Raw genomic sequence first — 22,738 nt, 5'->3', positions numbered from 1 at the left:
GAAGCTCAGCCCAGCTGCAGCCGCCGTGGGAGAGCGCGGAGGGTGGCTCAGCTCAGTGTGGAGTGAGCGAGTGGGGGGTTTGGTTTCGTTAAACCGAGAGCGGCTCACATAGGCTCACGCTCTTTTTTTTTTTTTTTTTAAGTAATTCTGGCTTAAGAACCCTGTTTTCCTATTTTTTTAGTACTTTATTTCCTATTTTTCTCTCTTTCTATCTGTTCTGTACTCTTTTATCAACATTGTTGCAAAGAACAGGTCACGGAGGGCAGAGAAGATAACAGAACAAAATAGCTGAGATGAGGTGTGAAGTCGAGGAAGAGCAACATCCCCTTTCTCTCTCTCCTTCCTTGAATCAGCTTAGGACAGAGACCCGCTCAAGTGTATCACTGAGAATGTGGGCGCTGGTTAAGAATGAGGAAAGAATCTGCCAAGTTGTGCAGGCATCACATCCGTCCCAAAACTGCCTTTAGTGAGAGCAGAACTACCTCCTCTGACCTCCAGCGAGCAAGAGCTACTGTTCACTTACAGCTTCAGTTTCCATGGGGGGGCGGAAACCCAAACAAAACCCTGTTGAAAAGGCTTTTTTGGGGCTCTAGGTTTGGTCTCTAATAAGGATTGCATCAGATATCCTCGGCTGGGAAACAGGAGGTGCTGGCTCTCCTGCCAGCCTCACGCTTCTAAGCTGGAGTCTGACGCCTGGACTGCGTGGAGATGTGTGCTGGCCAAGCAGAGGGCAAAACCTGCCTTTCTCTCTTGGTTGTAAGTTGGTTTTAGGGTCTTTTTTGTTTGTTTTGGTTTGGTTTTTTTTCTTATTCCTCCTGCCTTCCACGAATGCCCCAAAAGACAAGCTAGGACCTTGTTGAACTGTTCAGTAACCTCAACTGTGCTTGTAGTTCTACCAAAATGTTTCTGGAGGGCTACACTAAGTGAGTTTATTGATGGTACTTGAAAAAAAAATAAAGAGCTCTCACTGACTTTGGCAAAGTCTTGTCTGAGATACTGAATTGATTTTTTTTTTTTTTTCTTTTTTCCCAGATGGCTGGAGGCTCAGCCACTTCAGCTTTCTTGGAGGCCTGAGTCATAGGAAAGTTTAATACTTGTGTATAATAAACTAGATTTATTTATTTTTTTTTTTTAGTAAAGCCAGTAGAAAGTATGCTTTCTGGTTCTTGAAATAAAATGTCTTTCTTCTGTTTCTTACCTTCTACAAATTAAATTGACCTCAGTTTCAAAGCAGAACACTGAAACACTAACTCCTGAAAATGTTAGGACAGGAAAAAAAATATTTTTAAGAACTGAGCTATCTGCTAGTCATGGTGGAATATGGCTTCAGTCTGAACCTGCATTTTCCTGTAACTACTTGCATGAAAATGTGAGATTATTCAAATGAAATGGTCTTATCCTGCCCCCATTCAGGAAGTGTTGCCAGGCTTTGCCTGTTAGTGTTTAACTGCTGGCATAAATAAGTTTGCTTCTTGAAAAGCTGTATTTATTTTCACGAAAAAAATCACATTAAAATTATAGGATTTATTAAACTAATAGCCAATAAAATTGTTAACTGTGAGCTTATTAGATTTTCTTTAACTTTCTCAGATATAGACTCTGATTGTAGTTTAATGTCTCAGGGTATTTTTCTTCTGCATTTCACGTAGAGCCAAACAAAGCCAACCTGACTTTCCCATGATGTCAAAAGCTGCACATTGTTCAGTATTAGCTTTAGACTAATTTTTGGCAAACTTTCACATTCTAAAAAAAATCCCAGAATGACTTCTAGTTTTGCTCATGGCCACAGATACAGCTAGCTAAGATACAGTGGCTGAAGGGAGAGGACGAGTAATTACTTAGTAGCCACCTACCAAGCAGTAAAATAGGACAACAAAAAAACCCCTGAACTATAAAGCTAAAAGGCCATTTCAGACCACTTACCTTGCGTCATCTGAGAGTCCAAAGTGATTTAGTCCTTACCAGTGCATTAAAAAAAAGAGCAGAGAGGATCAGGTTCTGGCACAGAAAAGTTAATAATTAATATATTTCAAAAAATTATGATAAATTATTAATAAGAAAATCGCAGTCATCAATACTCACGGCGATACTGGAATGAATGGAAACTCGTGTCTTCAAAGCATTTTTCTTATAAGAAGTTGTTTTGCAAAATGAAACAGGATTTAAAGTTTACTCTGAAGTTTTACAGAGCATAAAAAATTTGCTATGGGAATTTAGTGGGCACTGAAATAATAAAGCTCTTGAGTCCACATTCAGTGAGGGTCACCACAGACCAGCCTGAGCCCAGCATGTTGCCCTGGGAACATGGTGTCACCTTTGCAATTTGAAGAAATTCATTTTGATACCTTGGGACGTGGTGTGAGGGGAAACCATTGGTGCTTCCTTTTGCTGAGGCTCGTACCTGGTGTTGGGAGGGTCGGGGCAAGAGGCTGCTACTTTACACACAGCTGAGAAAGTTGCCAGAAATGTAGTGTTTTGGGATTCACAGAGGATGTTTTTGAGGGCAACCTTCCACTGTCAGTGGCTCTTTTGATCTTAACATTTGGAATCTACTTAGTACAGGGAAGAAAAAAAGTCCCCAAATTAAAATAGAGAAAAATAAAGAAGGGAATGGGGCAGGATGAAGACTGCTCGCCTTGTCAGGTGTCTTTGGTACTGTAGAAGTAAATGCTGTAGGACTGCCGAGACATACATTAACTAAATAGCAATGACTGCTGGTGCAGAAATCACTAAGCAAACAGTTCTGTAGATTCTGGACCCATGTGTCTTCCCATATGCAAAACCACAAGGAGATAATTGCCTAAGTACTTCAAACTGGAGAAACTTAATTGTTAGAAAAGCTGAGGATCAGCTTAGTGGAGTTACTCCGCTGCAAGAGGACAACCAGGTCTTTCTTGTTTTTAATAAATGATGGTTGAAACTGGTCAGTCATTAGAAAATTTGAATGGCAGCAGACTTTCCCCCTTTTACTCTCTTGCTGGATCGTGGTCACTTTGCAGTTTGCAGATCCATGTAGAGTCCAGGCCTGTGCTATAGAGAGGGTGCTGTGGTTTAGGAGAAGCAAAGCTACCCCTTGCATATCATATCCTGGGGAAAAATATTTAAAACCTTGCCCCACAGAAGAAGGCCATGTTAAACAAGCCAGGTGCTTGTGCAGTAGTATTGCCTGTGCTTCTGCCCATCCCTGTGGTACCCCTAGGAGATGGTTGAAGGAGGGTTTGCATCCAGGACAGCAGGGCTTCCACCAGCCAAGGTAGCTTTAACCTCTCCTGGTAATGTATTGATGAGCACAGTTTGTTTTGCACAGGCTTCATGGCTTTGCTCCAGTAAAATTGCAGCAGTTTTGCCCAGTCACATCTCTACGCAGGTTTGATCCCCATCTCCACACCTTGTCCCAGCTAGTCCAACCATGAGGTGAGTTTAGTGCAATACATTGCTAAAGGCTTGCTCTGTGCCTCCTGCACTGGAGGTAAATAAGAAATATTTCCTTGGAATTTCAGTGGGTCTTCTGTCTTCTTACCTACTGCAAAGGTGCCAGAGTTCACAGGGCTGGCAAAGGGCGAGCTGGAGCCGTTTGTTGTCCATGCCTGCTTGAGAGAAGAGGTGGTCTCATCCCAGAAATTTTAGTTGACCTGTGTTACATTCTTCTTAATGACACCTGATGAAATTAATTCTTTAGATGAACACAAAAGGACATTTCTGCATCAGCTGGAATAATTAGCCAGAATGTGTCACAATCATTGCTGATTTGTTCACCAAATAGCACAGTTAGATCTTTGACCAGAATAAAAAGAAATTAAATTATAACAGAAGTGAGGTAGCTTTAAAGTGTTTTTTGCCTTTTTTTTTTTTTTAAAATACACATACACATGTATATAAAACATGTTTGTATTTTATAGCACGGTTTGCAGTTAATGCTGTGCTACAAAGTAGCCACGATAAATTTCTAGCTGAAACATGGTCTCTAGTGCTTACTTCAGCATTCAAAATGCTAAATGAGAATGTTTGTTCTTTCACGCAGCAGTTATTCACACGAGGTTGAATAGGGCCTCACAAGATTGTTACATGATATATGAGTACTTACAATGTGGATGTGCACGGTTGCTGGGATGGGCAAGGCAAATTCTAGCAAAATGTGGGGCTTGAATCTGTTGGAAGTGCATCATGGCTGGACTTTGCAGAGGTTTGCTATCCCATCAAACTTGACTTGGAGAGAAAAATGTGCCTAGCAGCATTTTTAAAGTCTTTAAGAGCTCTAGTGTCAGGCTGAATTGAAAATGGAATTCATGCAGCTGAATTAGAATCTGTGCAAGAAAGATGTCTCCCTTCCAAAAGGAGGGATTGACTGTGTGGTTGTAGTTGGCTTTAGTACCCCTGAACACACCCTTCTTGTTGCCTGACAGCTGGATTGCACAGCATAGCTGGGTGAGCTGGTAATTATTACAATAAAGTCACCCACCTTGGGAAAACAACCGGTGTTACTGTCGCGTGGTGTGCCTGGCACGTGGGTGCCCTGTCAGAAATCATCAGGGAGAGATGTGGGCACAGGGTAGGTGCAGAATCCTGGTGGGATGCTTTCTTCCCTTGCTCAATTGCTTTGAGTAGGAACAAATGAATCAGTTGTGCAGACAGTTAAATTCTCGTCAGTAGTCTTCAGAGTAAACAAATGAGATGTGAACTTTGCAGGCCTGTACAGACAGCGCTGAGCCCCTCGCTGTATATTGTGAGTATGCAGGCAGGAACTGGGGTGGTACAAATCTGCATAGCTCCACTGCCAGGAAAAACAGCAAGCCAAAAGATACACAGCAGTCTATGCATACTCGTCTTTGTCTAGGAACATCTGAAATAATTCATTTTATATTAGGTGAAGAATTGCTACTTATCACAACTCTTATAAGAAAGGATTTTTACACAGTGAGAACAATCAATCACTGGAACCACCTCCCCAGGGATGTGATGGTGTCCTCATCGCTGGAGGTTTTCAAGATGTGACTGCACAGCGTGCTAGATAATTTCGTCCAGGCTCCCTTTCCCATGAAAGCTTGGACCAGATGATCTTTCGAGGTCCTTCTGACCTGAGCTGTTCTATGGTTAATGCTTTTGTATTTCCTCAGCACTGCTCAGCTTAGGGTCTCAGCTCACTTTCAAAGACTCAGGTCTGGGAAGAGCCTGAAGGCAGTCGTGCCTTCTCTCCATGTTGCAGATTTCTCTTGATCAAAGTCAGAATGAAATTCAGTGGAGGACAAAGGAGGCTGTGTGTATCAGAACCTCTCTGGATAAGAATAGATCCTGCCATTGGTTTGAGCCTGCCCAGGTGAGCTGCTTGCAGATCCTTGCAAATTCTTGCAGTCTCTATCGCTGGTGGTTTGAACTGGCCTCACTTCTTACATGGCTGTTGTGAGGTTAGACTAGATCTTCTGTGTAGACAAAACCCTGCTTACCAGTAAATCAGAACAACATTGATAGGTGGTAGAAAAAGAATAAAGCATCGATCTAAAAAATGGCATTTTCCTTGTACAACTAGCAAATATTTTTTTAAAATGTGAATGTTTAATTCTAAGCTTACTGCGTTGTCTTTTATATTCACAGGTATATTTTGAAAACGATAATTCTGGGCCAGATACTCTCCTTGTTTATCTGTGGGACTGCTGTTACAAGCCAGTACCTAGCAGAAAAATACCAAGTGAACACTCCAATGTTTCAAAGTTTTATCAACTATTCTTTGCTTCTTCTAGTTTATACAACAATGCTGGCATTTAGGACTGGTATGTGAAATATGGGATGGGAGATTCTGGTTCATCTTTTTTTTTTTTTTTTCTCTTCTACATTTTCATTTCAGATTTTGAAACAAAAGAACTTAATACTCATTCTATTTTTTTTAAGTTACTGCTGAAATTCCTACCTTGTTATAACACATGGAAATTAATTTCACAGCTTAAATGTGCATTTAGTTTGATTTCATTTCATATCTGTTTAAAATTATGTGCTCTTTGGTTTCAAGCCCTGTGTTATATTAGGGAAAATAGACTTTGTTGTAACAAGCTTCTTTACCAGAAACTATTTAATATTCCTCCTATTCTTATTAATTTACTGTTTAAATAACTCAAGTCTTGTGTTTTTTTCCTCATGTGGAAGAATTTCTATGCGTTTCACCATTGCATTGCTCCTCCCAGTCTGCATTTTGCTGTTACTGTATCTTTCTTAAGCAGGGGTACCCAAAATTGAGCATTTCACTATTATTTATGCTTTTAAAAGCAAGATTCCTGTGCAGCATTTGTTTGAAAAGAAACACGTACTGATTGCTGCTTTCTTCTAAACAGGCAGTGATAGTCTTTGGCAAATTTTGAAACAGAGGTGGTGGAAGTATATTTTTTTGGGACTGGCTGATGTTGAAGCCAATTACATGATTGTAAAAGCATACCAATACACGACCCTCACAAGTGTGCAGGTAAGGACTGACCTCTCTCTTTTTGAACTGTTGCTTTTATTACAGCTTCAGACCAGTTTCTGAAATGAGATTCATAAGATAGACATGGAAGCTATTTAAGCCTGAAAAAGCTTTCCAATATCTATTTTCTCTCTGCAGTACAGAGAAGAGTATCCTGCATCATGAATAACATTTCCAGGAAGCAGAGAAAATTGGATGGTATTACCCAGTGCCAGCTCTTGAGTTGAACTCTAATTATTTTGATAGAAAGCACTTCTAAGAGTTTGCTGACAGCCACTCAGGTTTTTCTCCTGACACAAAATAAAGATTTATGACCAGATAAGGCTCACCCAGCACAGATTGTTGCTGATCAGAGTGAGGTAGACCTCTCGCCTGGCATTAGAAGATGTTGGAGGCATTGCAAGACGTAACCCCACGCGTGAGGACATACTGATAGCTGGTGTTGCTGACCATGCAATGAGGGACAAGCCCTATGGCTTTTGAATGTGGCACTTCAGGCCCATTTCTGGAAGAAATGGAAGGGAGGTCAGTGTGCCAGGCTCCTGAAGTGCCAGTAAACATCCTCTGCAATGCCAGTGCTTGGTGCTGCATCGCTGCACTAGGATGAATCTTGTGTTCTGAAATAGCTCTATGAGCAGAAGGGCTAAGGCTGGAATTTCTTTGTCACCCTACACAGACAGAAGCTGCTTGAAGAGTTAGTGCCTTCTTCCTGCCTCCAACTGCATGCTCCTGAGCTTGCACAGCCAAATCCCTTGAGCAAACTGGCTCAGGGCACTGAGCAAAGTCAGAGTAAACCCTGTCTTTGCTGGTTTATTCGTGAGCCGTGTGAAGCCCCCGAGTGCAGAAGCAAGGAGTGAGCATGTCTGGGGCCTGCTCTTACCAGTGGTGGATCTGTGGCTGGGGTCATGGCCTCACTTACTTGCATAAAAAATAATGTACTATACACAATTGGCTGTTACTTGGAAAGGAGTGTTTAGGTTTCAGTTTTTTACAGAGCCAAAGTAACAAGGGTTAATATTTAAAAGAATTACTTGTAAAGCAATAAACTGCGGTGGTGTGGGCTCCCTTTAGACAAACTTTTCCTTGCACTATTTAAAGACGAGTAACATGTGCCTAATGGATTATTATTGTCACATTTCTACTTCATACTTACGTGTTATGACTCATTAGGCATTTAATTCCCTTACAATTAATGCCTCAGAAATCAAAGCTTTGAGTGATACGTTTCAGTCTCAAGATCAAGTTAAGCTGATAATCGAGACACTGCTTGATCATATACTTTACAGCTGAAAAAGCCAGGACATGGATCCAAGTTCTCAGAAGTAGTAAAGCTATTCCTATGATTTCTTTCATAGAAATTAAGAAAGAGTAAATACAGTAGGTTGTACTATCCAGTTGCCAAACTCAAGCAGTTGCTAATCCTTCTTCCCATGTGGTAACCTTCAGACTGATGATTCTTTCAGTGCCAGTTCAGTAACTGTGAATTTATTGTAACTGCTTGTTGCAATAAGGTTTCTTGCACATTCTCTGAAGTCACCAGTTTCTCACCACTGTCACAACTGAGATACAGGACAAAAAAAAAAAAAAAAAAAACAACCCCAAAAGCCTGTGATTTGCTCCAGTGCAAGGCATTTGCTATCTGCCAGTAGCAAGCAGTTCTGCAGTTCCATCAGAACATGTGGTTCAGAGCACCCAGCCTGATAGACTGCCTGTGGTACTGGCTGTGAGTGCATGTCCAGGGAGCATAAAAGCAACGCAGGAGTAGGTGGCACCATCCTGAATACAGAGTAATCACTGTTAAAATGCTGACTGGCTGGAGCTTCAGCTCAGCCCTATGAAACTTATTTTCAAAGTTTTCTCAGCTCAGCAAGGAACTTCCATGTATTTTCTCACACCTGCACACAAAAGCAGAACTGATTTTCCTTTAGTTATCAAATGCCAGCATTGGACGGAAGGGATTGGGAGATTTTTAAGGAGATAGCATTGGGAGGGCAGCTTTCATTTCTCTATAAATAAAGAAAAAGACTTTGATCCACAACAGAACTCTTTCTATTTGGCTGTGGCTGAGGTAATGCCAGGGAGACTTCTTGCTGCTGGTGTCCTTCTGTTTTCTGGCAGGGCTTGGCTGTGCTGCTGTCTGATCACATATTTCTTAGCAAAACCCAAGCAGCATAGCTGTGGCTTCATGTTGTTCACATGTTATTGGGCACAATTAGCATTTGCTCCGTAGGTATTTTGAGTGGAGGCATTTTATAGGCAGCTATTGACAGAATATCAGCTGATGAGTGTTAACCTCAGCAGAAGAAAATGCAGGATGAGTCCCTGGGGCTCAGCTGGAGGCTGCCTGAAGGGAGCCATGCAGGGAAGCAAGCAGGCTGAACTGTTGAGTTTTCTTGCTCACAAAGCTGTCTGGAGCTGGCAATTATACGCAAACCGATGACCTCCTATGATCATTTATTAACCATGTATTAAAACATCTTTTAATAATTTACTCACTCTACCTTTAAAATCTTTCTATAAACAGTGTGGCCAAAGGCTGGCTTGAGTCAAAACATTTGTAAATCAAATCATCAGGTTATCTGTTTTTTTCCCTTGTAAAAAATACAGACTAGAATTGAATAAGATGAGAGTTTGCCGAGGCTCTACTGGCAATAGTAATCAGTACTGCAGTACTGCTGTAAATGTCGTAAAACCTGAATAAATCAGCTTTATTCTTTTTAATGATTCTATTGACACAATTCATTGTGATACTACATCTGCTTTGCACCTCTTTGATCTTGATCCTGAACAGAAGAGCTCTATAGCGTAGTAGATGAAGGGAAGGCAAGATCCAGTAGTTGAAAATCAGATTTCTTCTGTCTGTAATTGAGTTTAATTGTCCCCTGGAACAGATTACCAGAACATGTTCTTCATAATTTGGTGCCTGTATGTCCTGGCTGCAAGTCCTCTAACCAGGATGCTGTGCTTCTACAGTATGTTACTGGTCTGGATGCAAAAATTCCCCATCTGGCATTACTGAAAGAGCATGTGGCTCATTATCTACCACTCCCTTGCATCCTAATTAAGATTTTTTTTTTTTTAAAGGGTTTTTGTTCCACTCTGTCTGTTTGGGTTGAAAAACTGCTTGGGAGGTTGGAAAGCTACATGGTAACATCTCAATAAATGGGGAAATTAAAATATATTAATAGAAGAGATGTCTGCTACCAGAGCGGTAAAATTTTTGCTTTCTAATTTTTGTAGTATTTCTTATTTTCCATGATTGCAACTTCACACCAGAGAGCTCAAATACATTGCCATACTCAAGACAGAAGTGGTTCAGACCAAAGGTGGCAAAACTGAGTTATCAGAGCTGAATTGTACATTTTGCAGAGACAGGTAAATGACACTTGGTAGATACTAGTCAAAACAGTCAAATTTGGAGGAAATGGTAGAAATTATTTTTTTGAGCCCAGACAAAAGGTAGGATAGAGAAAAAGGAGTGGGACTAGATAGAAACTCACAGCATGATACTTTTCTGATAGAGCAAAGTTGTATTGAGATACAACTATGCTATCACATATTAGGACTTGTGTGGCTCTAATGCCTCCTAGTACAGCCTAGGCAAGTGCTTTTGCACAGACTTCTCAGATTGGGCGAGCTGGAGGCAACATAAGAAACAAAGACAAATGGAAGGATTAGAGAGCAGCATTAGGATTTAATCTGTAATAATTCCCCTTAATGTTGTGCCAGTCAGACTTTAATACATGTGGTTATGAACAAGTAAAACCAAACTTACCACGAAAATCTTACGAGTTTGGTTAAAACCCTTGGGGACGATGGCTGAACTAATGGAATACTGCGGTGGTGCACTCAGGCAGGCAGAAGTTAACAATGCACATTAAGGACTAGGGGCTCTTGCCTTGATTGTAATGATTATGCCCCAGTCCTATCAGCCTGGACCTAATACTTTGGAATGACTTCAAGAAGGCAAATTTTAAGGGCTGACATTTAAGAGCAATTTGTGAGCAGTCTTTAGAAGGCTGACACTATGTTCTGCTGTAGACTGTTCCCTCATGTGTTCTCAGGGCACTCTACTGAGGCAGCTCAGAAAATAAACTGCTTTTTTCCCCAAACAAATTCAGAAATAAAGTCTATTTTATTAAATTGAATATGAAACCAATTATGATTAGCTCAATGTTCTTGGTATTATTTGGTTGTTCTGGAACACTATGGCCATCTTACACTGCTGTGTATTTTTCTTTATTAAGAAAAATATTAAGAAAAATTATTTCTTTATTATTTTTTTAACCAGCCCTGATTTTGGTGCCATGAGAAAGTTTTTGCTTTCAAAAAATCTCATTTTGCAGATTTGTGTTGGAGTGACAGTTCCCCTGAGCAAACCTTTTAAACTTGCAATAAACTTTTCTTGAATTCAATCCTCTAAATTTTTCTTATTATTTCACATTTCCCTGTACAATAAAATATACTTTTCAAAAAATCACTATGCATCAATAAACATCTGTTGACAAATTACATTAATAAACTTATATTTTACTCTCTATATACATGTTGGCAATGTCAAAGCTTCAAGGTTCACATGGAGGTCTGCAAGACCATGGAAATGTACACAAATAACTTACATATAGGAAAAAAAACAAAAGCTGAAGAATATTTTTTCCACATTATATTAAGAAATTCTTTCCTGTGAGGGTGGTCAGACACTGGAACAGGTTGCCCAAGGAAGTTGTGGATGCCCCCTCCCTGGAAGTGTTCAAGGCCAGGTTGGATGAGGCTTTGAGCAACCTGGTCTAGTGGAAGGTGTCCCTGCTGATGGCAGGGGTGTTGGAACTAGATGATCTTTAAGGTCCCTTCCAACCTGAACCATTCTGTGTTTCTAAGTACTCAGCTAACTCTTTATTTTTTCTGTAATGGAGGAGGATGAGTAGAAGATAGATGTGTCTAGCAAGGCAAAGATACGTAAAGTTTTAGGAACACACAGAGAGGAAATAATGAAGAAAGCAAAGAGAAGTAGGTGTCACTGCTTGTCAAGGAGGGCAGACATCCTTGAACCATAGCTATTGAGTCTGCCTGGGGCAGTGTCTGCAAACACATCCAAAGTGCTTTGGAACTCCAGCTGCCTTGTGTGTCTCTGCAGCTGTGGCATGGGTGAATTGGAGTGGGTTACCTGCTTCTGACTAATAGAGAGTCAGCTCTAACAGAGGAATGAAAATGCACTGGTGGATTGCCTGTGATTTTGTGGGAAGTTGGAAGATGGGGAAGGTGACTTTAGGAAAGCTGTTTTCCCATTCCTGTCTTCCTTTTACCATTTTTGCACATGGCTTCCAGCTCATGTACCTTTAAAAATTTTTTTAAGTAGGATCCACTTGGGGAAAATAAAATCGAAACAAAAACTGCTGGGTCAGATTCTTGCCCTATTCGCTTTGATGTAAAATCAGATCACTTGTATCCTTTAAATGTTTCAGATTTTCACTTTGCGTACATGGAGCCCTAAATTCTAATTACAGTTTTGAGGAGTGAAGAGACAAGCTAGACAAAACCTGCTAGGGAGAAAAGGAAATGTCAGTGAACTCCCTCGTTGTTTTGGTGTTCTGGGGAGCAACGCGATTTCAGAGCAACATCCTAGTGTTCATTTGTGATGCTGCAATGACTGTTTAGACCCATCACTGGAAGATTTTTAGAACAATGCCTTCCCACCAGGAGAGCATGGACCCACCTGCTTCTCTTTCACTTTCAGAGAACCAGCTCCTCCTTCACTTTCAGAATGCTTTTCATGGTAAAACGTGGGTCTGACCCCTCTTTTAAATGAATCCACTGGGGTTGCTTTACAGCTTTTATTAACATCTGATAGCGACAGAAAGTAAAATCCTGTACTTTTGTTTTCAGGATAGTGTAACCCAGATTTGGGTTGGGTTTCTTATGCAAACCATTTCTCTATACACACAGCTGCTGGACTGTTTTGGGATTCCTGTGCTGATGGCTTTGTCGTGGTTCATTCTCCGTGCAAGATACAGGCTGATCCATTTTCTTGCTGTTGCCGTCTGTTTGCTGGGTGTTGGAACAATGGTGGGTGCAGACATTTTGGCAGGGAGGCAGGACAGCGAAGGTAAGGAATCCTTTATTGCATTGGGGAAGAGCAAAGAGATGGTTCCTGTGGTGGGCTAACTTGCAAAGGAGAAAGAGGAACAAATGCAGGGGGAGTGGATATAGTTTTTTTTTAAAAGAGGAGAAGACGTGCTGCTATTTGTATTTCTTGTCCAAGAAGACAGTGGCTGAGAAGATGCTGATTTTATAGGGAGCTGTGGAATTTATTTGCTTGTAGATTTGGATTATTTCTTCCACCTTAAAAGAGAAACACTTGTGCTAAGCTTAAATTTTGCTGCTATTCATCAAACCTGATGAAAGGCCTCATTCTTGAAAACTTGTTCACTTTTATTAATCATGTGAGATGGTCTAATAAACGATGCTGCCTTTCCCTGTAAACCTTGTCTTGCTTACACTGTATCACCTTGGTGGCAGCCAGACTTCTCTGATTTGCAGTTTTCTGTGAGCACAAATAGCAAATAAAAAGTTACTTAAGATCAGGCTGACTTCTCTGAGTTATCTTTGTCAGAGCCAACAGAAATACTCCACGTATCCCCAAGGCCCACAGGCCACAGCCTGGAAAGCAGGGGCTTGCGACGGGAGAGCAAGAGGAGACATGGACAGGATGCTGGGATTCCTGGCACCTCTGGGAGGGAGGCTGGGCTCTGGGGACCAGGATCTGGGGCAGGTCTTATCTTCTCTATGACAGATGCCTAAATAATCCCATATCATAGTGATCTTATTTTGAATAAGAATTTTGAATTTTCAGAGCCAGTGGTTATGAGGCAAGGTAGTTTTCAGGGGGAGAGGAATGGGGTATTGCCTTCCTCAGGCAGTGTAGAGATAAGCCTCTTTGGCATTATTTTGGGGCCTTACTGTAGGTAAGACCTCAAGGCAAACTGAGGTTTAGCTTTAATGCTATATGATACAAGTGTCTCAGTCCTGAGGGAGAAAAATCTTCTTTCCCTGAGACTTTAAGACAGTTTTGTTTTATTTGCTGACCTGGGTATCCTCACTACTACTTACCCTTGTATTTCAGTCCTCTGTTCTTAACAATTGCCAGCTGGCTCAGGGAAGGACATTTTAAATCAATTCAAGGATTTAAACAACAGTGATCCTCTTGCTATTTAGCTAATGCATAATGACATTTATTGATGAGTGATTGTATCACGGGGAGTCCCATTTGCACAGTATAAATAAATCGCAGCAGGACACACCATACCACCCATCTGCAGTGCCCACTTAAGACCTGTCATAAACTTGAAGCTGAGTCCAGGTCCTCCTGAAATCAATAGACTGATTTTAGCAAGACTTGAATCAGGCCTTACTGCAAAACCAGGGACGATATTCAGAAGGGCAGAGAGCATCTCTGACTGGGAATTTTCTGAAGTGCCTACAGTGCCTAAGGTCAGCAGAAGTAGAATTGGACCAGACTGTACAGCAGTGGCTTGGTCAGGATGAGATTTAAATGCTGGTTTTAGCTCATTCCAGATTGCACAGGGTGAGGGGAGCAGGTAGCAGACACCATGCCACTTGTCAGCACACAGAGCAGATGTTTCCTTTCCCCTTACCCTGAAAGGCACCAGGAAGATACAGATGTCAGAGATAAACTTGCTTGTCTTTTTAAGGAAAGTTAAAAAAGTGTTTGCAGCATTACCCTTATTGTGGATTAATATTTCTGTACAGGTAGTGACGTGGTGATTGGAGATGTCTTAGTGCTTCTTGGTGCTTCTTTGTATGCCATTTCTAATGTGAGTGAGGAATACATTGTGAAAAATCTGAGCAGAGTGGAGTTTCTAGGAATGGTGGGCTTGTTTGGGACTATTATCAGCGGTCTACAGCTGTAAGGATCTAATATTTATTTTAAAACTAATTAAGAATATTCTACAGATGATTGCTTGTCTACCATGCAATGATGTTATTGTTATTAAATTGATCCTTTGTTATGTCTACATTTGGCCTATATGGGAGTCCTTCCACTTGAATTTTATTTTTGTTGCTGATCAGCATCTGTTTTGCGTCCTTTTTATTTGCACTACTGTTACTACAGCAATTCTAAGGCTGAAATCCTGCAACTGAACACCTATGATACTTGGCTGTATTTTTCATTTTGTTGATCTTCATGAGGACACTCAGTATACTGAGGACTGTTCACAGGAGTGTATTTCTTAATGGATTTTCTCCGTGGAAAAGTTTAGGAGATAATCGTTAGTAGGAGCTCTTCCATATTAAACTTCAATTTAAAATGAAGCCATGTATATTATAAATAACCACGTTAGAGTAACAGACCATGTGAACTTAAACCTATCTAATGAATTTTATGTTCCTTATTTCTCATCATTATAGTTAATAATTTCTTCAAATGGTATATCAAATAAAACTGAATCTCTGAAGGATGAAAAAGTGTGGAAAGAAGGGATAAGAATTAAATAAAAGTGCTCTTGACTTTCAGGCACTTTAATTTTCAAGTCTTTTTTCATGCTTGTTAGATGTTGGAGTTAGTGTCATTCAATAAAATTTCAAACAAAAAGTTAAAGGATTATAAATCAAAATGTTTCTAATATATATATTCTGGTAATTAAGTTCTCTGTTTGAATATGCTATGCTTTTTTTTCCCTTTTATTACTATATTGTATCTTTTCTCTAACTCTAGAGCCATTGTGGAACATAGGGAGATAATGAGAATTCAATGGAACTGGAAAATTGGTATGTGTATGACAAAATGATGTGCATTTTTACAGAACATTGAAAAATTATAATCATTTAGGCTTCAAATACTGGGGATTTAATTTTCGTTCTCTGGATATTAAGCAGCATTCATATTGTCACAAATTTACTTTCTGCAAACTCTGCAGCTCAGCAAAGAAATAGGGTTTGCAGGATTGAATAATAAAACCTTTGAGCTCAGATTTTGCATTTTACATATAGCATGAAACAATTTTTCAAAATAAATTGCAAAAAGTGAAAATCAAACCTGTTTAATCAGAGATGTATTTGATGTTAGAACATCACAAGAACATTTTTCTTGTCCTTCCTAAATGAAATACTGGGAAAATGGATTTTGTGACGCATTTTGATCTCAATAGAACTCCACGTTATTAAGAAAGGTGGCTCTAAATTTCTTCAGTCAGCTCTTATGTTGACTAGGAAAGAATGAGAACTTCCTTGTATACATACAGTAATTTTTGCAATACAAAGTAGTCTTGAAAAAGACGTATTTCTGTTTATATTAAATTTTTATTCTCATATCTTTTAGGAGACATCCTAAAAGATAAAAGTGCAAGCCTTTAAAGTATCTGAAGAATATCAGTGGTCTTTAAAATCATTATTTTGTGCCTTAGGAGTAAGTTGTCATCTTGTTTTCCAGCATTACTGTTCACAGTCTTTGCCCTGTGTATGTTTGGGCTGTACAGCTTCATGCCAGTCGTGATTAAAGTTACCAGCGCAACCTCGGTCAACCTGGGTATTCTGACTGCGGATCTCTACAGTCTGTTCTTTGGGCTTTTCCTCTTTTTCTATAAGGTAAGTACCTTCATTCTTTCAGTATAATTTCAGTTACATTTTCACTCCAAAATTATAAATAAAGCATAATGTTCTTAAAAGCCCCTGAACAGTCATTTGCACTTGTACATTTCTACAGCCCATGTGGTTCATCATTGGCAGATGTCAGTGAGGAGTCATACTTAGTTAATTATATAGCATTGCACCATTGGACAGATAGTGATTTTCAAACAATTTCACAGTTCATGGAATACATTAGAATTAATGTCAAGAGATAGTAAAAAATTTCCTGAGGTGTACAAATGGTAGAGTTCTTAATGTAAGCCCTGTGTGGAACTGTATGTTAGATCTGGTTCCTCTCTCTGAGTGTCCAGAGGGAGGGTTTGAATCTCCCTGTCTTGAAAGGCATTTGGTGTCTGAGAGAGGAGCAGTTTGACTTGATTTCCAGAAATTAATATTTTCTTTTAGAGATTTAATCTTCTCATTACCAACATCTTGGGATAAGAATCAAGCTCTCTCAGGGCAACTGCCTAGGGACTGAAAAAAAAAATGCAGGTAAATATATTATTGTGTACACTCTCCAAAAGGCAGTTACGTTTATTGCTCACTGAAATATTTTTGGTAGTGTCTATTCAAGCTAAATGACAGTGCTAAAAAGATTTCCACCCTATGCTTTTAATCCAGAATCATTTGTGGGAACCTAGCTTGTTACAGCAATTGGAGTAATTGAGTCTCTCGGTGACTGGAAGGGCTTAGTGAGAAGCTTGTGAACTTTGCTTAAGAACTTAATTTGTATTATTCCATGTGGTTGCTTTCTCTTCAGCGTTATAGAAAGCCAGAAGCTTTTAGGTCAGATTTGTTTCTGAAAATGAAGGCCAATTTATTTTACAGCATGTAGGTCTGGTAATGGTAGGATCTGACTACAACTAGATTTTGCTTTTCAAGAGTCTCCTCTTAGCTCAGTTTTCTTCCTTGTTTTGGCTTCCAAAATTTGATCCAAGCTACAAAGCGTCTGTTAAAAATGAATGTAGGAAGTGAACCAATTCTAACAATTAAAAAAATCCTTTCTAAGTAACTTTCAAACGTGTATTTTGGCACCCAGGTAGCTTAACTCAAGAAGTGATTATAAATTTGTATTTACAATAGTAAATTGATTATAAATTTATATTCATAATAGTAAAGAGGAAGAAGTAAGCAAGAGCTTTGGAAGGGATATAATAAACTTTTATTTTTCAGGATTTTTAGCTTATTTTGGGGAGAGATTTTTCTGGGAGCAGATCATCCCATAATTACTAACTGCAGGTATTCTGGTAGCAAAAAGGAAAAATGAATTAGAGACCTCTTCCATCCAGAGGGACCTTGACAGGCTTGGGAGATGGGCCTGTGTGAACCTCATGAAGTTCAACGAGGCCAAGTGCAAGGTCCTGTACCTGGGTCAGGGCCAACCCCAAGCACAAATGCAGGCTGGGCAGAGAATGGATGGAGAGCAGTGCTGAGGAGAAGAGCTTGGGGGTGGTGGTGAACGAGAAGCTCAACATGAGCTGACAATTTGCGCTCACAGCCCAGAAGGCCAATAACCGTATTCTGGGCTGCATCAAGAGAAGCGTGTCCAGCAGGTCGAGGGAGGTGATTCTGCCCCTCTACTCCGCTCTCGTAAGACCCCACCTGGAGTACTGCGTCCAGTTCTGGAGCCCCCAACATAAGAGAGACATGGAGCAGCTAGAACAAGTCCAGAGGAGGCCATGAGGATGATCCGAGGGCTGGAGCACCTCTCCTATGAGGACAGGCTGAGAGAGTTGGGGCTGTTCAGCCTGGAAAAGAGAAGGCTCTGGGGAGATCTTATTGCAGCCTTCCAATACCTGAAGGGGCTACAGGAAGGCTGGGGAGGGACTTTTTACAAGGGCAGGTAGTGACAGAGCAAGGGGCAGCGGCTTTAAACTGGAAGAGGGTAGGTTTTGATGAGGTATTAGGAAGAAATTCTTTCCTGTGAGGGTGGTCAGACACTGGAACAGGTTGCCTAAGGAAGTTGTGGATGCCCCCTCCCTGGAAGTGTTTAAGGCCAGGTTGGATGAGGCTTTGAGCAACCTGATCTAGTGGAAGGTGTCCCTGCTGATGGCAGGGGGGTTGGAACTAGATGATCTTTAAGGTCCCTTCCAATCCTAACCATTCTATGATTCTAAGACTTTGGAGTTGTATTATGAGAGAATTTTAGATATTTATTAAAATAGGAACTTGCATCTGTGATTAGAAAAAAATGAAGTGTCAGAAAGGGGAGCAATAATAATGCCACATCCTTAGGAATCAGGATTTGAGATAGCTTAAAAAAACCCAGGAACTGAGAGCACCTGATTTTGATGTGGCTTTTAATGTAACACTTAGCATTAGAAAACCTTCTTGCCAAGTTAATCATATAGTTTTTTTTACCTATGGGGCAAAAAAAACCAGGCAGGACATTTCCTGGATTAAAAGGCATCCTGTACACAGGAATCTCCAAACAATAATGCGAGGAATTGCTCTGTATTCCCCATGACCAGATGGTGTTTCACAGCAAGCCGCTGAAGGCTTGGCTGGGCTGCAGGGCAGAGCAGAGTGAGCTACAGAGAGCTCTGCATTGCTGTGGTCTCAGCCTGCTCTAAAACAGAAGCAGCACAAACATACAGTGGCTATACAGAGACCTGGCCCAGGAATTGATGAGGTTTTGACTTGAGCACAGTGTTTTGCTAATGCACTCAACTTTTCATGTCTGTTTAAGGTGAAATGTGAACTTTGTGTACCTGTTTTGAGGAGGTCTTTTTTTTTTTTTTTATTTACTTCATAATGAATCTTTACTGTTCTCATTCCTAATGAGCTCATTATATAGATACCTGTAGTCCCTCAAGAGATATTAAAAAACATCTCCAAATACTTTTGTTGTATAAACTCGTATGGGAGTACTCTGCAAATACAGACACTAGATGGAGTTACAGTCCTCCAGTAACATTTAAAGTAGTCTTTAGGCTTGATATTGGTATGGGGATATAAGATGCACAGGTATGACTGAAAACAGCGTCTGAAGCAATGAAGTTGCTGCAATATTTAAAATTTAAAAAAAAAAAAGACCACTGAGCCCTCACTAAAAATGAAAGAAAGAAAGAAAAAAAAAAGAGCGTAGGCCTGTTGGAGCAGCGTGGTTAAGGTTGACCTGTGTCAATATCTGCCAACACACAGGAATCACAGCCACACTGCAACAGCTTTGGCACACTGACTCATGGACTGTCCACTCATGGAGGAATTCATTCTGACAGGGATCAGAGATACCTACTGCCTTGTACACACTATGAGAGGGGGTCTGGCAGTTACTGTTGACTACCCGATCTCACCTGCTAGCCGTGTGTCCTTGCATGCAAGCACACCTTCACTCATGGCCTTAGGTTGCACTCTGGAGAAGTTGTGCAGGTGCCTTGAAACAGACACAGGCTCTGCACATTTGATGGGAATGGGTCAGTCATGGGTAGGGCCATGGATGCTGCCACTGCCTCCATCAGGACATCTTCAGAGCTTGGTGCTTCCTCCTGTGTGAACACTTGAGTCCAAACTCCTCCAGGCAGACAGCCAGCAAGGTGAGGAGAGAGGACACGTGTCATAAGGACACTGTGTTTCAGTCTGCTTTTCCTTTTGCATGGTCCCATCCAAGGGTTTCTGAGCCAAGTGACTACCAGCTAGGAATTGCCAAGCCTTAATTGTAGATGCCTCAGTCTTTTTTGGATCAGAGTTCACTGTCCAGGTCTTACCATTCATTTCATCCAGCTCTGCTGCTTAATAAACTAGAACGTATTTTTCAAGCACATCTAAGGAAGTTGAGGAGGTTATTGACAGAATATTGAGAGAATATTGACAGTGGGATGTTGGATGTGCTGTGTCCTTCATCGTACTGTTTAATCAGAGTGGTTTGGCAAAGTCAATATGGAGGACTTCAGCAAATCTGCTGAAAAAGTGTTCCTGGCTGTGGGTGACTTGAACACTTTGTATTATTGAGTCTGGTGTTATGCAGGAAGCATTTGTTTTTCTGTCAAGGTGGATGAATCTTGGCAATTGTTGGACTTTAACAGGCAAGTGAATGACAGTGAATCAAATGCCTGATGTACCTCATTGGTTCATACTCTTACCTCACACCACCCTTAACAGAACACGAATGCTGATCTTGTAAAAGGAGCCTCAGTCTCCCTCTCTTCAAGTACTTGCTGGGTGTAGAGACCAAACCAGTTTTGGTCTGGTAGTAACATTTATCTAGCCCTGCAGATGGTTAAAACAGCTGTGGAGAGAATCAGCTGCTCTGGTGACTTGCAGTAGGATGGAAAGATGAATCTCTTGACAGGACCTGAAATATTTGGCTGTGCTGAAACAAAATTCTCTTAGGAGTACAGTGTTTCAGTATTCATGTGTATAAATATCTGTCCTTCAGTATCACCATATTACAGCCATTTATTCTCTCTGTTAAGATTCTTGTATGTAGATGTAAGGAAACTCCCTCCCAGTCCAACAGTGTTGAGGATGAGATGCAGAGAACCAGACAGCTGCTTGAGTCTGTCAGTGAGTGGAGCTGTTGAATTTTGATTCTCAGGCCTGAATATTGTGATATACCATATTCAGGTCTGATATTCAGACCAGATCGTGGTGATAATCCTCATTAAAATAATTTTTAAAAGGAAGGGTAGCTTTCACATTCTTAAAATGTGAAGGCAGCATTGACATGTTTTTACATCAGACAAGACTTTTAAGCTTCTCTTTCTTTCCTCTGACAGTTTTCAGGTCTTTATATCCTGTCCTTCGTTATCATCATGGTGGGCTTCATCTTGTATTGCTCCACTCCAACTCGGACAGCAGAACCTACCGCCTTGCCACAGCCCAGCAGCACCGGCTTGGACAACGCTGCACTAAAGCTCGAGGAGAATGACAATGAAACTCCAACCATAACTGTACAGTTCACAAGAGGAGAAACTGTGGTGGTCAGCACTGATTAAAGAAATGGCAGCATTTCAAAATAGAGCTTTTTTTTTAACTGCCAAGTTTCCCTCAAATATTAATCCGGAGAATTGTTCTGCTGCCAAGGCATATGTCAATGCTGCGCTGGTTTTAATGCACGGGATAGACTTTTAAGGCCAGATCCTCAATCAGTGAAACTGTATTGATTTAGCCTTGCAGAAAATCTGGCACTTAGAAGAAGAGAGAGGAGTATTTATGTGGAGTCTCTGGGAAGTAAGAAATTGTTATTTTTAAATGCTTAATTAACTTAACAGCAAATGCTTGGGGGAAAAACTAAGCCAAAGCATGCTCTCAGGTCACTACCTGGAGCAAATATGTTTTATATTGCATTAGGGACCCAAATCTGCAAGATGCTGTCTGAGGGTTTCATGGTTCCCACATCTCAGTGCCGGGTGCCCTCAAACAGCATCTTGCAAAAGCCACTCAGCCTCTCACAGGATCTAGTCCTGCAAGCCATATTACTTACGTACACCTTCCACGTGCTGATGGACTTCATTCCTCTGCTGAAGGACTTGCTTCTTACATTCCACCCAAATGTTCATCTCTTTGTAGTGCTGCACTCCCTGTCGCAGCTGGGACTGCTACAAGTATTTTATATTGAATTTTGCTAGTAAGGGAAGCTCGAACATGTGTTTTTATAATCCCTTCTTTTTCTCTCTGTTTCCTGTTGTTTGGTGCACTCCAGCTAGGTGAAGGAATCAAAGTCAGGCCCTTGCTCTGTTCAGTAAGAACTGAAGGATTTTTTTTTTCAGGGTGAGAAACAAAATGATTTGAATTGAAGTTCACTTCTCAGTGAATTTCTCCATGTAATGGGACACATTTATACAGAGAGATTTGAATAAAATTGGCATTTCTTAAAAAAAATTGGAGCATCTTGGCCAATCCTCATTGCAACAATAATGACATAATCTCCAAAAGGTTAAGTGCTTTCAGTAGAATCACTGGTAGTTTTCCTCCCCCTCTTCATATTTACAGTAAATGATTAAAAAATACGAGGCTGCAGTTTTTACATCAGTAAAACCATAGTGTGATTTTATTTTATTTCATTTTATTTTTTTTGTACAAGCCTTCATAGCTCAGATGTATAAAGAAACAAAAGAATAAAGTTTCCAGCAGCTGAAGACTTGGCTCTTGGTTTGTATATTTTTTAAGTTAGAATTTCTTTATTTCTCAAAATTATATTAATTGATTTTACTGACCAAATGATTTTTTTAATGGTTGAGCTTTGCCATAAGAAATAAATATTATTACATTTTCTGAAGATACTGGTGATCAGATGGCACAGACTGGTTTTACGTACTTCTGGAGTAATTTATTCAAGCAAAACAATTTAGCAAAAATCTTACCTGATTTTATTTAGCAAGAGCAGAACAAACGTTCAGCAGATACTACAGGAATTAGCGTTGCTTTTTCACTGAGTAGTTCATGCATGGAGGGGTGAAGAGGTGCTGATGTTTTATGAAAAGCATTTGAGCCAAGTTATCTTTAGCTTTACCACTGGAGTAAGATTCAGGTCATGGATTAAGACACTTGAACTGGTGCATCTATAGACATCTATACATCTAAAGCTGAACAAGCAGCTGGCGACCAGGTCGGGTAAGGAAGTCTGATGGCAGTAGATGCCTAAGAGAGGCCAGCTGAAGTTGTAGTGCTCCATACCAAAGTTTAGTTGCCTACAGCCTGGAG

At 40.5% G+C, this 22,738-nt stretch overlaps 1 protein-coding gene across 1 annotated transcript; it reads left to right on the top strand.

Moving 5' to 3' along the window:
• Positions 1 to 5,561: 5,561 nt before the first annotated feature.
• On the top strand, positions 5,562 to 21,126 carry SLC35F2 (solute carrier family 35 member F2; the record flags this gene model as incomplete). Its single annotated transcript, XM_010168891.1, has 7 exons — positions 5,562 to 5,765; positions 6,321 to 6,448; positions 12,392 to 12,551; positions 14,216 to 14,372; positions 15,183 to 15,235; positions 15,897 to 16,051; positions 20,812 to 21,126. Coding segments are annotated over 7 exons (1,076 nt in total), but the record flags the coding sequence as incomplete, so codon positions are not given.
• Between the last annotated feature and the right edge of the window lie 1,612 nt (positions 21,127 to 22,738).

This window comes from Antrostomus carolinensis, unplaced genomic scaffold (genome assembly GCF_000700745.2).
Source record: "Antrostomus carolinensis isolate BGI_N321 unplaced genomic scaffold, ASM70074v2 scaffold10845, whole genome shotgun sequence".
NCBI classification, from domain to species: Eukaryota; Metazoa; Chordata; class Aves; order Caprimulgiformes; family Caprimulgidae; genus Antrostomus; species Antrostomus carolinensis.
This window is presented reverse-complemented; position numbering and strand designations above follow the sequence as displayed.